General features: G+C 44.6%; 1 protein-coding gene across 1 annotated transcript; it reads right to left on the reverse strand.

Moving 5' to 3' along the window:
* Window positions 1-16,526: 16,526 nt before the first annotated feature.
* Window positions 16,527-17,251, reverse strand: LOC121834098 (putative zinc finger protein 702; the record flags this gene model as incomplete). The annotated part of the gene is made up of 1 exon (XM_042287848.1): window positions 16,527-17,251. A coding segment is annotated over one exon (531 nt), but the record flags the coding sequence as incomplete, so codon positions are not given.
* Between the last annotated feature and the right edge of the window lie 1,482 nt (window positions 17,252-18,733).

The following is an 18,733-nucleotide window of genomic DNA, read 5'->3' on the forward strand; positions in this document are numbered from 1 at the left end:
CAACCCGTTCCCGAAACGCCTTTACGTTTGCGCCCGTCCCGTTAAAACACATTAGTATAAATCCACGCACATCTCACCCTCTCCGCGAAAAGTCTCCATCGTTCTAACCCTGGTTTGCTCACATTTTCTCCTTAAAAATAGGTGCCGAAATTTCGTTAACGCAATTAAAGCAAAGGTGCCGGCGAGCTATTTATTTATGTTGTGAACTAGTTTTTATTGTCAACGTATTCTTAAGATATACATCACTTTCAGACAAGCTCCAACGAAAGATATTTCTACTTGAACCACTTGAAATGTTTCTGTCAAGATGGTCCCCAAAATGTGGGACTACGAAACGCGACAATGTTACCGCGAACACGATGCAGACGATTGTTTAAATGTTACTTCGAAATGGTGTTAGAAGGCACCAAGTTGTATACCGCTTAGCTTAGTGGCCCAGATGAGCACTTTCAAAGACACTAATAATATTGATGGCAGTCATTTCATTCTTTCAGACAAACTGCGAAAAACTACAATCGCTTGTTCGCGCAAACAGTGACGCGCTCAAGCACTTTGAGTAAACAAAAATTAGCGCTGCCTTAGGTTTTATAATCGCGACGCTATTTTTAGGTTTCCCAAAGCGCTTACGCACGTTATTCTAAAACTTCCTTATAGTGAACGGGATATTTTGAAGAGTGAGAAATTAGACAAGTTGACAGGGCATAAGATTGCGACTTCATTTTCTATCGAGTTCAAACACGAAACCCTCGCTCTCACAGGAAAGTTCATAATCTACAAAATGCTATCGCCTTTGTTGAGGACGTCGAGCAGGAAAATCGCACCATCTGAAAGGCTGCACTCCGATTTTGATAGTTCGCGGCTGTCCCCTGGCCCGCACGGCACCACTATTTGCAAGCTGCTGCAAAGGTACCCTTGTCAAGGTTGATTAACGTACAAGTTTGGGCTACAATTGATATGCAGACATAATTAAAAACAAAATGGCGCAAATACGATGGGCAAAGTAAAAGATAACCGACAGGACACAGTGCTGTATCCTGTCGGTTATCTTTTACTTTGTTCTCGTATTTGCGTTGTTATATTTTTAATTATGTCTCGTGAAGGCCTCATCCCGTTTGATCAGATCGATGAAGCTATTAATGTTCGGGTGAGCTCTCCCTGACACAGCTTTTATCTTACGGTGCCGTGTCTCCAACGTTGTTTCGGGAGAGGGAGAAGTGAGGTGGAGCAAGGAGGACAGACATTGGACACTTGAACCTAACCAACTGTTAACGAGCAATACGAACGAACCGACCCAATTGATAACGAAAGATGGCCGAAGCGGAAAGATTGTTTCGGGTAGGGCGCCTCCTGAGAGCTGCGAGAATGGCTGTTTATTGTTCGGTAGCTAAAAAGAGGATATCGGAGAGGGGATGTGGGCTTCCAAAGCCATCGCAAAGTGGGCCCTTTGGCTCATTCGCACCAGATAAAAAAAAAAAGAAAAAAAAAAAAAACGTTTTAACCGCTTTGTTTTTTGGCTATTTCCGTGTTCCGAGATTTTTCGTACTATGCCATTTCCAAATAGCATGTAGATTGCTTATATCGTCAACACAAAAACGACATATGCCATACATTTCTTTCATGGAGTTGTGTCATAATGTTGCAAAATAATCTACCAAAAGTCGGAATGGCGTTGCGTCCAAAGAGCCTAGATTTCACTCCCGCGACTCACTCGAAAGAGTGTCTGATCTCCTTGTGCGAAAAAAGAAACGAAACTAACCAGTTCGCGGTACAATCAGCAGCCATGGGCTGCTGATTGTACCGGAAACTGATTGCCCCCCCCCCCCCCCACTTCTCAGAGTGGGGGGGGCAAAGCATGTGTTTTGCCCCCCACCCCCCCTCCCTGAAACAGCCGCCACTGGGCAGGGAAAACACTGGCCGGCCGCGCCCAAGGAATACCAAGGGCACCGCTCTCCGACCCGCGGTGGTATATTGTTAGCGCGCAGACGATACACACCCCAGCAACGACGTTCACACTGGATTGGATGGTATGTGGAGATATGTTGCAACGCTCGTTTCCAAAGCGGTAGCGTATACCTTAGTGGTACGATGTGTGCTTCATACGTACATAGCTGACCCGGGTTCGATTCACGGTGTGGGCTTACTTCTTCTACTTTTGGTCTCTCCAACATTTTGTTTTGTCGAGGCATTCTGGGATATTTACGACATTTTTCTTTTTTTTTTGCGATTAGCACTAAAAAACACGAATGCTGACGACGAAACTTCGCTGAACTAAATGGTATGGGACAGCGGGGCTTGGGTTGCCGGCTGCACGCCGCAATGCGGCATGTAGGGGGGGGGGGGGGAGGAGGAGGAGGGAGGAGGGAGGAGGGAGGGAGGGAGGGAGGGAGGGGGGAGGGGGGAAGGGGGGGGGGGCTAAATGGGTTAAAGTTTTGTAATTAGTAGCCGCATACTGCCGCCGCGAAGCGTTGTGAACGCAGGCGGTGTGGTGGGTTAACGCGCTTCAAGTGTACACGCGCCGTCCGAATCCGAAATTTAAGTTCCCCCACGTTGCCGAGCAGCCAATCGGTCGTGAACGTCGTTGCTAGGGGGGTCACTCGTCCGCGCCACAAAAAATTAGTGATGGAATGAATCTGGCGAACTTCAAATTCAGCAAAGATCGGCACGTGCAGTCGCGCGGTCACCATCGTAGAGTTTAGTACAACCAGCGGTTACGGCGAGGTGCAGAGTAGGCAACACGGTAACTGTGCGTTTCTGAGCCTTTGCGAGCGTGGTTCTCTTCAATGTGTTCTGCCTCAAGAACAGAAGATCGACCAGTAATTTACGCAGTTTACTGCGCAAGTGACAAATGATGCGGTGCAATCTGGAAAACGGGATTTTAATTTGACCTTTTCATCGATGCAACGAGGTAGTTGAAACATTGACTCACAACTGGCAATTACGCTCAGTGTGCACAGCACACTGCTGTCGAACGGACAGAGTCACAAGAGCGGGCCAGGACATTTATACGGGATGCAGCTGGCATCCTCGTCTTAATGTAATACATATTTTCCCCCCTTCTTTTCTTTCCTTTTTAGCTACTTTCTGTAGTGTGTATATTCTGTACATATATATGTCTGTTTTGTTTTTCACAAGTGGTGGCGGGCTGGCAGGCGCTCTGCGTAAGGGTTTTCACCTATCTGCCTAGCCCCGCACACCACCACACGGGCCCCTTCCTTTAGGCGCAAAGAAAATTATTACTATTATTATAATTATTATTATTATTATTATTACAATAATAACAATCCTGTTTTCGGCTCACAAGTAGTTTGTGCCAAAACAAAATAATATTGCTTTTCAGTACGCGTTATTTCGCGATTTTCATGTATCTGCATAAAACTATCATACCCTCGACGTTGCACATCCGACATTCCTAACTCTCCCCATTGTCCTAAACGTCCGTGTGTGTCCTAACACCAGGAACCTTAATTTTAAAGGTTGAAAACGAGACGCTAGGAATACAGAACGCACACTTTTATGCAAAGCTGACGTCAAATGACTCAAATGGAAAAACATGCCTATTTATATTGTTATCTCTTCTGATGAAGTTTCAGCAACCGTTGCATAAGTTTTCGCGCACGAAACGGTGACTACCAAAGGGAGTAAGAACGCAGTGATTGCTTTTATTTTAACAATGTAAACATACTTGCAGGCGTGCGCTGATGAAGCCTCAAAACCAAAACTCTCGTAGCGCGATTGGTGACTGCGCCGGCTATACCCAACCACCTTTGTCACGCCACTTTCCGCAAGCAGACACTAAATTCCCAGTAAATACCAAAAGCGACACCGATACAATTATCTTCTAGAATATAGCCTTATTTAGTAATAACTGTGTCAATAGGCACTACATGAAGTATTTAGATTAAAAAAATCTTTTTTTTTTGTTAGAAACAACTAAATATTAACGTTAAGTCTGGTTACAGTGTATTTTTGCCGAATCTTTGCCGAATCTTTAGAAAAAATTCCGCCGAATCCTAAGATTCGGCGCCGAATTTTCGATTCGGCAATTATCAATTAACAATTATCTTCTAGAATATAGCCTTATTTAGTAATAACTGTGTCAATAGGCACTACATGTGGTATTTAGATTAAAAAAATCTTTTTTTTTTGTTAGAAAACAACTAAATATTAACGTTAAGTCTGGTTACAGTGTATTTTTGCCGAATCTTTGCCGAATCTTTAGAAAAAATTCCGCCGAATCCTAAGATTCGGCGCCGAATTTTCGATTCGGCAAAAGTTCGGCCCATCACTAGTAAAAATGTGCCACCAGGAGGGTGGGGGGGGGGGGGGGAGGGGGGTCTGGCTTGCCCCCCCCCCCCCCCCCCCCCCCCCCCCCACTCAAAAACAAGTTGGTACGCCACTGTCAGCAGCCATTAGAGTTCCAGCTTTTTTCCCCAGAGCACCGGATTTTGTTTTATTTCAACGATCACCCTTATATCCAAATAGTTGTGCGATCTCTTAATTGCACGGAAGCAGGACGATATGTTGTACCGCTGAAATGCCAGAAAATGAATTACCAGAAGTTTAGATAGCGTTGCGTCTTATTAGGTGCTGATCAAAGCGCACTTTAAATGTGACAAAGCAATTAAAAAAATACGAACAATAATTTTCATAATTACTCGTTCCCATTAATCACTTCGCAAAACTGGATTGTCACTAAGGCCCCAGCATATTTTACCGAGCGTCGCATTTGTCGTTGTTTCGTTTTGTTCGCTCGGACGAGACGCCACCACCGCAAATCACTCAAATAAGTAAACGCAGTGGTAACGTAGTAATGAATAACTTTTTGAGGTAACGGTCACTTACTTTTATAGGAGGGTAATTGTAACTGTAATAAATTACAATTTAGCTTTGAGTAATTGTAAATGTAATTCCTTACTATTTTTCAGTAACGTGTACAAGTCTGCTTCATAGTTTGCAAGATTCAATAATTTCAGCGAAAGTATAAATTTTCAAATTTTATTGGCGGAAACTTATGACGCATTCAGCGAAACGTCGTTGGATGAAATGTCCAGTCCCAGGTGCGGTTGACCTTCTAGTGCGCAACATAACCTTAGATGCCTCGCTTTGTGAAAGTATGATGACTGAAAACCGGCATCGTCTTTCAGGCACGTGCGATCGTTTGGCGCTTCCGATATAAAAAAAAAAAAGTCCAGGTGGATGCCTAAGTCAAAGAATATCGGGGAAAAAAGCTCATATAACAAAATCTCACCGTAAAACCAACTGACGCGGAGAAAAGCCCACCGGCTTCCTGATGAATGCAGTGGAAACTCACCTACGAACTTCGTTTTCGTCAATTCGGTATTTGAATAGTAGCAACATTCTTTTCTGTATATTTCTTGCAGTAACTTATGATTTCTGGTGCTGATGGGTCCTGACACAATTTGGGGGCTCTCTGTGGTCGTCGGGTGCAATGACGAGGTCACATCGTTACTCTTCATAGAACTCAACGTTGAGGCAATGTCTTCATAGAAAAAAATACGTCTCTATCACTTTGTTAATTGCTCCCATCCTGCTTAACCATGGACTTCTGTTTCTTTATTCATATTGGTGTCTGCACTATACGAATTTTGTATATATCTCCGTTTGTGTTCCTCACAGGGCCCAGAGTAGAACCGCAAATACTAAATTTAAAAGCTTGATCGTATAATTCTTGTGTGGATTTATCTCAGCATCTGTCAGCTTTGTGGTGAACTTTTCACCCATAAGCTTCTCGGTGTTGCGCTGTACTCCCCCCGGTGGAGAAAACCTCACAGAAATCCAGCGGATCCGGAGAAGAGGTCACCAGACTTTTGATAGATGCGAAGAAAAGCTTACCTTTACAAACTGGTCAAATATTATTTCTTCGCAGCTCTCGATATTTTGTTGAACTCTGTTCTATCAAAGTTATTTAATTAAAGGCCATTTAACTGAACACAACTTCATCGAAGCCGTTTCGTCGAACGCCGTTTTATTGAACATCATAGTTTCTGGCCAGATCGTTTCTCGTTTATGTAAATAGTGTTTTTTCTTTACAGCCAAAAGGATAAAGATGTCACAGATGGACAAATGATGAGGCTGTCAATAACTGGAGAACCTAAACGTTTAATCTGGCGAACAAAAGAGAAGGTTAGCGTCGCAGGCGTCGATGTCGGCGAAAAGAAACTCCGCCGCCCGTTCTTCGGTGAGATTTTCTTCGCCGCCCAACAGCAACAGCCGACCATAATAAAACTTGTGCGGATTCTTGCCTCATACATTCGGCTCTATTTCATAATATACTGAATCAAGAGTGTGTTGGTTCGGGTCAAACAAAGAATCTTCAGCGCCAGACCTTCACAACTTCCAAATAGCAACGTGTGACGCCTACTTCCGAAAGGCTTGTTCTGTGTTTAGCTTCGCTGAAGAAATTTTCGCAGTGTTTGTTTTATTACGGTAGAAACAAGCCTCCACAAGTTGATATGCAAAGCGAATATCGAAATTAAAATAAAATCGACGAACTCACGTATGTTTTTTTCCGCAGTTAAAATATGTAAACATCTTAAATGCATCTCTGCAGAATATTTCAAATCCCCAGATCAAATCATCTGTCAAGTTCGAGCAGAAATAAGTGGTAAGACAGTATCGACCTTTTGGCGCTTCGGTAGCTTTTGTCTGCCTGAATTTGGTAACTTCATGCCTCACGCAAGGACCGCTTGAAGCGTGAAATCTTCCAGCCGCATTTTCGTGACCCAAAACGCCAACAAAGAACGGAACATCCTCCCAATAACGCGCTCTTGCGATTGAAAACTAATGACACACCCACCCGCAAAATATCTTCGCCGCCGAACAAAAAAAGAAAAAACACGAGACTTTTCACTGGCATGTGTGCGACCCAAAATAGCAACAAAGAATGAAACATCCACCCTAAAAATACCTACGCCAGCAAAAAAAAGAAAGAAAAAAAATGTTTTGAGAGGCCTTTTTTTTAAAAAATCCCGACCGTCAACTCAATGACCTTGAAGATGCCAGTAGTCCGAGGCTCAATAACGCATTGCGCAATTTCAAGAGATAGTATTCACTACACGCTCATAGATGGCACCAGCTGACAGCTGGATTTCTGGCATTTTTGATGAGCCACAAACTTAGTTAAATTTTATCACAATGAGAATCTCTAAAAAAAAGGTATTGTAAGAGATATATTCAAGAAGTCTTGGTTTTCAGTATTGTCGCGCCTGAATTTGTATTTAAACCATGGTTTACTTTTAAATGTTCATGAAGAACGAAAAAAAAAAAAAGAAGATTTAAATTGGGAAATGTAGCGCTACAATATTACTCAGTTTCTTTATTATCTTTCTAATAAAACCATTCCCAAATCAATCCGTTCGGTAGAGAAAACATATCAAAACGTTGCCATTGGAATTCCATAGGGCTTGGGAGCTGCAAATCGCGAGAAGGAAAGAACCTGAGTGCTTCTCTTTTTATTATATGTGTTTTCGCGTATTTTTGTGGACTACCTTTCGGGGACCATTATATAATCCGCGAACGTCTACAGAACGTTCTGGCCTCTTCCCCGCGAGCTTTTAGTTGACTCAAATAATAATTAAGAAAGAAGTAAACAAGCTCGTAAAACATATAAGAAAGCATTATGACAAATAAACCCTTCCGAAAAAAAAGAACAACAACAAAAAAAAAAAAAAACGCTTTCTTTGTGCGCTTTTTTGGGACTTACGGATAATCGATGCTCGCACTCTGGGTTGGGTAGGGGTGGCGATGTGGGTCGGTTGGTTCATACTGACGAAAAGGCAAACAGCGCACAGTAAAAGGGGACTAAAGGAAGTGCAAACAGGACAAGCGCTTGTCCTGTTTGCACTTCCTTTAGTCCCCGTTTACTGTGCGCTGTTGCCTTTTCGTCTGGGTTGGGCCACGCTTGCGGCTTAGGTCTTTGCTTTCGACGGTGAGTTGCGCGTACAAGTCCCTCGAAGCAGAGACGACGAAACGATCAGAACTCGATTGTAGTTGGCGATCAAGACGGTGAGTTTGTGTGAGCTCTATATCCTGAATCTAGTAACGATCCGTGCTTTTCAAAACCGCCGTCCGTCTAGTCGGTGTCGACAGATCCTTTCATCGATAAGCGACGTTTTATCGACAGATCGTTTCATAGACAGTGTCTTTTTTGCGACAGGGCCTTAGATATCGACTTTTTGGTGGCATTTATGTCGCCGACTTGTGAAGAGGGCTTCAGGAGCGTCATCAACGCGGCGTGGTGGCGCATTCTCCCGGTTGCAAAGCTCTTGTTTACTAATTACTTAATGATCGGCGGTTTAGACTAGGCGGGACGCCTACTCGAGCCTGAGATTAAATTAAAACTCCCCGAGCGAAGTCGAAGTTGCCTTCACGATGCATGACGGGCACACGACTACGCCTCCGACGCCCACTCGGGCATCGTAGTAGTTGTCCATTTAATGAGCGGCGGGGAAAAGTTGTCGATGAAAAGTTGTTGATGAAGTGATACGGACCAAGCATTGGCAACTCACGATGCTCCAAGTGAGAAATGCAGACCTTTCGATCTCTAATCGCCAAAGCCCAGCGCGGTGGTCTCGCAGACACACAAGGTACTAATCGACTGAGGCTGAACACACATCTGTGCTGTCACACGGGCCGTACATCAGAATGCCCCTACAATTCCCTGCGCCATTTGGAGTAGCCGGCGCCATTTCAAGGCTGCCAAATTCTCCATAGCACCATTTATTTTCTTCTTTTTCTTCCCTGCGCCATGCGAGTTCATGTGGGGACTGAGCGATGCAATTTAGGGATCTCCAGAAGGGTCTATTCGCAGCGGAGCGAGAGGCCTGCCTGTTTTTCATGCTCTGAAATAAATACTCCATAATTTAGGGTTACGAGTCCAAACAGTCACTTGTCTAATCCGGAGGTTTTGAAGGCGAAAAAGGATCAGTGTAACGTCGCGAAGCGGTGAGGCTCAGACGAGCAGCGTTCCAACGAACGTATTTAATGGCGCGCAGCAGGACCGTATTCCAACATGCTATAGGGTGTTTTCACTGTCGTAATTTCGTCCACCATTTTCTTGTTCTGAGCTATCTGGCGTGTGTCAAACTTGAGCATTCCAGGTGTTTACATGACCCCTCAAATTCGTAGAGCACATAAGCTTATGTCTTACCACGCTGACATCATCTCGACCGTTTGCGATGTAATCCATCAAAGTAGTCAATTTGTTTGAAAAAAAAACAAACAAACAACAAAATGGCGGATTGACGTCATGTGCAAACAACCTATAAGATTGGTGCCTGGGTTGCCAGACCGACCAGCAGGCTCTTCCGTTACACCCTCCATTTTCTTAGGGTAAGGCTGAAACAATAGTCACGGCTGTTGCTAAAAAGGTTTGTCACACGCCAGCTTCTGATGCGGACGCCGAATGCGCTGTAGTGTCCCTCTGGCGGAGTCCAACGGCGGCATAGTCACTCGCACTGGGGGTGGAGGTGCTGGGTCTATTCTTGTAGGCTCGTTTGAGAATGAGGATGTATGGACATGTACCTCTTACTGCTCTAGAGTATCCGTTCCCTCTTCTGTGTTGAAGTCCTCGAGGGTAGAAAGGATGTGCCTCCTGTTCCTTCATAGCGTTCTGCCTCTCTCAGAGATGACCCGATAGGATCAGGCGCCACCCGGTTTTGCACTTTTTGATTATCCTTTTTACCGATTTGTACGCTGTAGGGATCGCTTGAGGATTTGATAGTTTCCTGGAAACTGAGGTAATCGACCTTCAACCTTTCGGATGGGGGCACCCCAACGGCTCGCCCCGAGGATAGGGGGATGAGCGGCTTGAGCCCTATTTAATCTTTGGCCCGGGAAGGAGACAGACATTCTTGCCTGTCGCCGCGACGTAGTGGCACCCTCCCCGGCTTTGTCGTCACGCCGTGTTCCCAGTGACGGCTTGTCCAGTCGGGAGACTGCTGCCTTGGGTTTCGAGGCAAATCGCGCTGTGCATGAGCCATGAGCCGAACACAGCCCGGGGGGGGGGGGGGGGGGGGGGGGGTTTCGAGGCCAATCGCGCTGTCCAGGAACCGGAGACTGCGGTGGGATCTGAGGCCGACCGCAGTGTCCAGGAACCGGACACTGCCGTCGTGTCCAAGGTCGATCGTGCCGTGCTGGAACCAGAGACTGCCGTGAGGTCCGAGGCCGATCGGGCCACGTGCAAACGAGGATTCTCTTGCGTCCAGGCAGCTAGAGGGAGGGACCGGAGACTGCCGTGGGTTCCGAGGTCAATCGCGCTGTCCAGGAACCGAACACTGCCGGGGGTTCCGAGGCTAATCGCGCTGTCCAGGAACCGGAGACTGCGGTGGGGTCTGGGGGCCGACTGCAGTGTCCAAGAACAGGACACTGTCGGGGGGTCCGGGGCTGACCGCGCTGTCCAGGAACCGGAGACTGTCCTGAGGTCCGAGGCCGATTGTGACGTACAGAAGGCGGAGCAAGTTATCTCCCGCGGTCCGCCGGTCCGCATAGCTTTGTCGCGAGCGACGAGCAGTTGCTTTGAGCCTCACTGTGCCCGGTGGGCACTTTGCGCCGAGGCGCGTTTTTTTTCGCCTTTCTACTGCCATGAGCGGACAGTAGAGTCCTGTAATCAAGTTAGCCGTTGTCGTTTTAATATATCTGTTTTTATCAATCGTTGCTCTCGACTTCAAGCGTCTTTCCTCGAGGCTCCGCCACCACCAACAAGCACCGAAGCGACCATCCAGCGCGGCAGTCCACGATCGCCCGGCCCTGACCTACGACTTCTAGGAAGGACCGGGAGAAAACAACCTGACCCTCAGGGAGGGGCATTCTTTACTTACGCCTTCCTCCCCTACGCTCTAAAAAAAAAAACAAAAAAAAAACAGAAATCGTTTGGCGGCTGTCCTGCTAGAAAATTTCTGTAAAGCTCTTTCTGTTTTTACTTTTTTTGTTATTTAACATTAATTTTCTGTTTGTCAGTAAAACACAATTTATGTAAAATCACAAGTTCTTTTAAAGCGGTTAGAAAAAACTCCCAGCGCAGAAAACTTATGTGAAATCACAAGTTATGTTAAATTTTAAACCAATCACAGAAATATCCCAGCACAAAAAATGTATGTAATATAACAAGTCCCGTTAAATCAAGTAAAGAAAAATACGAGGGAAGATAATTTCTGCAAGACATTATCTGATGGAAGCGATTACTGTGAAAGCTCAAGAGCAGATATCCTCCGTTTTAGTTACGTATAAGTTTACATTTTCTTTCGTTTCTTTCTTTTACAATTTTTAGATGCAATATTCAAAGATGAAACAGGGCATAGGCAAAATGTGACCTCTCTTCTGATATATTGCCACGCGACATCTGTGCTACTGGGCATCAGAGCTAGTAAAGCATGCAAAGGTATTTAGGTGTATTTTAATACCTTTGCTTCTATGTACACTCTACCGCATAGATGCTCTGCCTAAGCTCGGTATCATGTTCGCATATTGCATCTAATAATTGTAAAAGAGAGAAACGAGAGAAAATGTAGAATTCCGTAATTCAAACAGAATATCTGCTGTTGGGGTTTCACAGTAACGGAAGATATGCGAAAATGCTTGGTGGTCTGGCAGCACTGTGCTCGCCGACGTTTTTGTAGCGTCAAGTATCTTGAGTTTCGATTTCTCAGCATTTCCAAGGCATGGACGCTTTGCCACGGAGTTCGATTCGGAAACGTTATTGTTTTCTGTCTTCCGATCACGCAACGTGCACAAGGGACTTGGCCGTCGTGCCTTTCATCTCTGAGGACACTTTAAAATCTTTTATCGACGCAAATACGCATGAAGTCGTACTGTGTAGCGATAGACTGCTCCACGACAATACATGCAACTCAAGGTTAGCTTTTTTTTTCTTTTGCCATTACTGGCGAAAGTTTTTTTCGGTAGAAAGCTCTGTTTTGTTCTAAAGGAAACTGTGCCGTGGGCAATATTTGTAAGGCGTTACAAAGAGCTCAAATTTGTTTCAGATAGCATTGACTTCCGAGGGCAGTTGACGGATGTTGCGCTATTAATGAAGATTTGTTCAACCCCGGCAGAATAACTGCCTTGACTTCTCAAAACTACCCCCGAAGCTTCTTTGCACTAAACGAAATGTTTACCTCAATTGCAAAAAAAAAAAAAAAAAGAAAAGAGTTTGTGAAATGAAGTGGGCACCGCCCGTATTGCTCCACTCAACGTCCGCAACGTAAGTTTTCACCGCCGCCGACATCGAAGTTTCAGCCACTGACATGAACCGAAGTCGAACTCCACGTTCGATATAATCGAACGTGGCGTTCGACAAATAAGGCAGCGAAATCCCGGCTCCGTGAGTGTTGAGCAAACAGACACGTCGTCCGTGCTTGTTGTGTTTTCTATTCTACATGACCGAGCTTTGAATATTAAAGAATATTTTATCAACATACTTTCCTGTTTAGTTATAGAGGTGTTTTAGAAACCTCGTTTACCGATGTCAAATTAGGTGTATAGAAATCGCAGCAAATCAATGAGATGGCTCTCTTTGTTTCCAAAGTAATTATTATTTTTTTAAATATATGACAATACCAGGAGGGCTCTCTGGTGCTTTCAGCTTTTGTTGTTCACTGTTGACATACGAATCTTCAAATATGGCTGTTGGCGTAAGTGTTAAGCGAGGCTTTTTGCCTCGCTTAACAGCCATGGACTGGTCTGCATTCATTGAGCTAACTGCTCGGGCATCAAGAAAAACGCAGGCCGACAGTGCGACGCACATAGAAAAAGAACAATTTAAACAAAACAAAACTTTACAAACAAATTTGGTACAACTTCGTGAAAAGATTAGGGCCCAGTTCAATAGCTGTAAATGGCTTCACGCCGCGCGATAACGTCCGCATGTTTCTTCGCGTTGTCACCGATTGTTTTTGTCAAAAGCTGCGTCTCAAGTAAGAAATATAAATAAGAAAAGTTTTGAATCCTGTTCACGTTTGCGTTCCCGTCACGCACAAATCGAAGGCTTATCGCTGCATTCCCAGTGAAACGCAGCAACGCATTGGCATCACATCTCTCGCGCGAAGCCCGTTCGCTTGTTTACGTCGGGTCTTTGCCGGTCGGGTGACTGGTTTCGTTTTCTCGCCGCTACCAATATGGCGGACATAGCACTCGGTGCAGTACTAAATGGCGCTCTACATTTCGCATAAAATCTATTGCTTCCACGAAACTTGTAATATTGCGTAAATTATGTTCCCTTATAATTTCCTGTACTTGATTTAGCGGAAATTGTTATTTTACATAAATGTTTTGTGCTGGAATTTTTCCGTGATTGGTTTAACCGAACTTGCGAATTTACATAAATTTTTTAGTGAGAAACTGAAAATGTATGTTAAATAACAGAAAAATGAAAAACAGAAAACAGACCTTTATAGAAGTTTCCTCACAGGTCAGCTGCCAGACAATGTCTGGATGGACCCTTTGTAACGGGCAGTAGCTTGCGCCCCCTAGCCCAAGTCTAAAAATATAAACAAATGATTCCTCCCGCCCTTCTAAAACCAATTTTCTCCCCCTCACTATCACCATGAAGTGTGGGATATCACCAGGTTGACCATCGAGGGATCCGCAAAAAAACCAAGAACAACACCCCCGCCTCTTCCCCCCGGGAAGGAAGTCGCCAATTTTCCTCTGGTCAAACCTTGTCGGCGTTGCCCTAGCACCGCGACCAGCTGGGAGACAGGGTTGAGACTTTGGGCCGGAGTCACGCGAGAGGCAATCCTAATTTTCCTCTTTTCCGCCTGTTTACAGCTGTGCTTGTTACTTCTGTATCATTCAAGTTTCTTTTCATAATTTGCACCAATCTTCGAATCACCTGTTTCTGACTGTAACCCCCTTTTGTTTTGCGTCATTCCATCTTCGCCAGCAAAATCCAGAGTCCCGGCCAAATCCGTTATTCCTTCAGGAAGGCAGGGCAAAGCCCCGTGCACTCCGAAACCAAGTGCTCTAGCGTCTTGCCCTCATTATGGCAGGTGACCCATAATGGGTCTGTATCCTGAAATTTATTCCTAAACGTCTTCGTTCTCAACACTCACGTTCAGGCCTCGAACAGAAAAGAAATTCCCGTTGAATTGTCAAACAAATTTTCCTTTCTTCTGTCCTGTGTTTGTGACCTGTATATTGTTGGAGCTGAGTTTTTCGTGTATTCTTACCTCCCACACTTTCCTTTCTGCCTCTTTCACTCCCTTCTTTACTGTAGTCAGCTCAGCCCCATCACAAGTGTGTAGTTAGTTTAATGTAAGCTTTCGGGTTCGGTTTGTCTATTTTGTGTAGAAACTTTTCATGCGTAAATACTTCAATACCTTCTGTACCCACAACCATTTCGGTCCACCTTTGTTAAACTTTCAACTTACTTTTGCCTCCCTACTCTCAAAAGACGACCAACCAATGTCCCCCTGCATACTTCTTTCTATTTGGTGTCTTTCCATGTGCTCTTAGTGCCAATCTGCGTACTCCCCTTTGTCGAAGATCTAATCCTGATTGAACCTCTGATTTCATGCACACTACCGTATTGTTGAAATACGGTCATGGTACCATCACTCCTTTCCATATACTGCTGACCGGTTTATATATATTATATGTAGTTCCATAATGCCTTTTTTCATAACTTATGATTTTTTTTTTCCTTTTCTGACTATATTGTCCTCATGTTCCTCGAGCCACATGATTTATTACAATGTCGTTTATCTTCAGGGATTACCTCTTCTCCTCATTAAACACCATTACTCCAAACTTGTCACTACTAAAAGTCATGCCCAAGGTGTCACCTTCCTCTCCATATATTCCAGCTAGTTCCTGTAATATTCCTGGATATCTGTCATGAGTGCTATGTCGTCCGCATACATCAGTCCTGGCATTACCTCTATTACATTTCTCCCTCCTTCCATATGACTCACATCAGAAGCTAAGTTAATTTATTTTCCATTTCACTGAGATGTATCGTGAAGAGAAGAGGTGACAGTAGAGAGCCCGACGGTTAAGTTGTCTACCAGTCTTCTATCTCTTCAGAATCCGTTTCGGAGCTCACCCTGTATTTCCATCTCTTCTGTTTTCTTTTTACACAACTATTTTCTACAGTAAAGCCTACAAAGGCGTACAAATCGTTAAAAAGACAAAAAAAAATTTAAGTCGTTTACAATCCCCTATAACACCGAATTAGAGCGCAGCTCTTGAGGAAGAGGGGAAGCTACAAAGAGAGGGGTGTGCCCCTTCTCATCCGTACCCTCCTCTCCTCCTCTCCTGCTCGCCTCCTATCTAGGGGAAAACTTCCCGCTAAATTTATCGGGAAAAATTGCCACTAAATCTAGCCGGGAATATTTTCCGCTAAATATGGTGGGGAATTTTTTCCGCTAAAGTCAGCGAGAAAAACTTTCCGCTAAACTTAGCGGAAAAATTTTTCCGCTCAATTTAGCGGGTAAAAGTTCAGTGGTAGTATTAAGAAACAAGACATTATATTCCTAATACTTCGAGTGTTGTATATTCTGTTCCAGTACTATGCGCAAAGCATTAGTTTCCAGCTTTGCGTGTTAATTAGTTATACCGGGTGTTTTTGCGAAGACTTTCAAAAATCCTAAAAATTAGGGCGATTGAAAAAAGAAGAAACTCTCTTCGGGAACAAACTACCAGCCACGGCGGACGTCAGGAATTGCCAAGAACCTATAATTAGCCAGATAATTAATTAAAACTTGTTAATTAACTTTTTAATTAGGGGAAATAGACATATGGTTCCAATTAGAAAGTTGCTGAGCGTTATCGAAAACAACTAAATCAGTCATTTTTAGAAAGACTTTGAGCGCGTGAGACGAGTAGTAGCGCACTAAAGTTACCACTCGTGGAGCAGGTACAAGGCTAGCGGTTGCGATAAGGCGCCCGCGCGATTTTTCCGCCTCTTATCTAACCCCAGCCTTGTACCTGCTCCACGAAGAGTAATTTTAGTGCGCTACTACTCTTCTCAAGCGCTTAGAGTCTTTCTGAAAATAACTGATTTAGTGGTTTTCGATAACGCTCAGCAACTTTCTAATTGGACACATATGGCTATTTCCACTAATTAAAAAGTTAATTAGCAAGTTTTAATTAATTATCTGGCTAATTAGTAGGTTCTTGGCAATTCCTGACGTCCGCCGGGGCTGGTAGTTTGTTCCCGAAGAGAGTTTCTTCTTTTTTCAATCGCCCTAATTTTAGGATTTCTGAAAATATATATATATATATATATACATATTTATTTTATATCTTAGAATTGTGTTTGCATTACTCGGTCTATCTTATACTTTTCTAAAATTTTACATTATTGAAGCTTGTTGCTATTGAAAGGCCTTAGTGATTTTATTATTTCGTATATTTTTTTTAGTAGGCCGACTTGTAAGCAACATAAATAAACCTGCAGACAATTAAGACACTACAGGTGCAGCACGTGATTAAGGACTCTAAATTAATAAAATATAGTATGCTTCCAGTAGTTTTGTTTTTGTACAAAAAGGAGCCCCGCTCTCTTATTCCAAGGTAAATTCACATTTTTATTTCTGATTACACGACAAATAACAGGCTGACAAATTTTGAAGTATGTAAAACCCACACTGCTCGCAAGAAGACCCCTGCAGGTCTACCGCCAAACGATATGAACACACGCAGGAGCTCGAGTATTTCGTTTAAACCCCCTCCACAGCTATGACGCACGTGGTGGTTTCGATCACCTGTGATGTATCTTCCGATGACTGTTTAAATTGCTATGGGCCGCAAACGCTCTAGTGCAGGTCTCACATCTATACGGCTTCTCTCCGGTGTGAGTCCTCTCATGATTCGCCAAGTTGGTTTTCCGAGTAAACGCCTTGCTGCACGTGTTGCACTTGAACGGCTTCTCTCCGGTGTGAATTCTTTCGTGATTCGCCAAGGTGCGTTTCAGAGTAAACGCCTTGCTGCACGTGTTGCATTTGAACGGCTTCTCTCCGGTGTGAGTTCTATCGTGAGCCATCAAGCCAGACCTTTTCGCGAACGTTTTCTCGCAGACACCGCAACTGAAGGGCCTCTCGCCAATGTGAGTCCTCTCGTGGATGGCGAGACTCGCCGCGGAAGAGCTTGAGTGAGGACACAAGCGGCTCGGGTGCTTGTCCGGTTGTCGGTGCGTTTGCGGCTTTTGTGGGTCCGACCAGTTGATCTCGGGAAAGGTGTCACCCTTGCGGCTGTCACGGTAAAAGATGTCCACTTCGTCGTTATGGTATGCTTATATCCAACCTGCTGGAATGACTCGACAAAACAAGAAAGGTCAGAGCTAGATGAACATGGCCCTGTATACCTACTTTGTTTGCGGTGCGGTTTAAAGTAGGTATTCATTCATTTCAGATGTTGAGAAGTCTCAATCGCGGTGGTGATAAAGGTCTACAGGTGATCGTCAAAGACTCGACTCTGGCAGCCCAATGGTGGGGCAGCTGTGGTAACTTGCACGTTCTGCTAACCAAGTGCAGAAGGAAACTCAAGCCGCCGCGGTCGCCGCTGTACAGTGTTGGCGGTAAGATGTTACAAATAACGTCGCTAGCGGTAATGCGTTACTTTTTTCAGTAACGTAATAACGTAGTCGTTAGTTTCCCAGACAGTAACGGGTAACGTACTTAGCAGGGTGACCATATTCCTCAAGATAGGAAACGGGACATCCTAGCCTGGGGAAGGGGGGGGGGGGGGGTACTAAAGATTGAGATTGGGAAAACAAATTTCTACACACGACTCTTCGCGATAGAAAAAAAAATGTTTGTGGGCAAGAACAGTTCTCTAATTTTTACTCTGGGTAAATATTTTAAAGTTAAAGTACCCACTGGTATTTTTGTAAAATATACTTGTAACGAGTACACATCGTTTCGGTTTACTTCAACTCGCTTTGTGCCAACTTCGAAACCACGCACTGGTGCGAAAACGGGACAGGAATCTTTATTGGGAAAAAAAGACAGGACGGCAAAAGCGAACCTCAAAAACGGTACTTTCCCGGCCAAAACAGGACGTCTGGTCACCCTAGTACTTAGGTTACTTATTTTGAGTAACGGGTAACGAAATTAGCTTACTTGGTACACCTACCAAACACCTGGAAAAAGTACACATTTTTTGCGCGTTTTAGAGCGCAGCTCTTAGGCGCCCGTTTCCGGCTTGAGCGGCGTCGCCGTCGCCGTCGGCGTAACCGCACGGTGCATTATGGGCAAATTTTCGCGCCAAATCTAGCGAGAAAATTTCCCCGCTAAATCTAGCGGGAAAATTTCCCCGTTAAATCTAGCGGAAAAGATTTCCTCGCTAAATCTAGCGGAAAATTTTCCCCGCTATATCTAGCGGAAAAAATTTCCCCGCTAAATCTAGCGGAAAAATTTCCCCGCTAAATCTAGCGGAAAAAATTTCCCCGCTAAATCTAGCGGGAAAATCTCCCTGCTAAATATAGCGGAAACAATTTCCCCGCTAAATCTAGCGGAAAAAATTTCCCCGCTAAATCTAATGGGGAAATTTTGGTCACGTGACCTGGGGAGTCACGTGATATCCCGAGGTCACGTGACCCCTCCCGAGGTCACGTGACCTCGTAAGGGGGCACGTGACTCCCCCACGTGACCCCACCAAGGTCCCGTGCCCTCGGAAGGGTCCCGTGACCCCCCCCCCCCCCCCCCGAGAACACGTGGCCCTCAGTACCCTTCTTTCCTCCCCCTCAAGAGCTGCGCTCCAATTCGGCATTACA

This window comes from Ixodes scapularis, unplaced genomic scaffold, assembly GCF_016920785.2.
Source record: "Ixodes scapularis isolate PalLabHiFi unplaced genomic scaffold, ASM1692078v2 ptg000494l_1__unscaffolded, whole genome shotgun sequence".
Lineage (NCBI taxonomy): Eukaryota > Metazoa > Arthropoda > Arachnida > Ixodida > Ixodidae > Ixodes > Ixodes scapularis.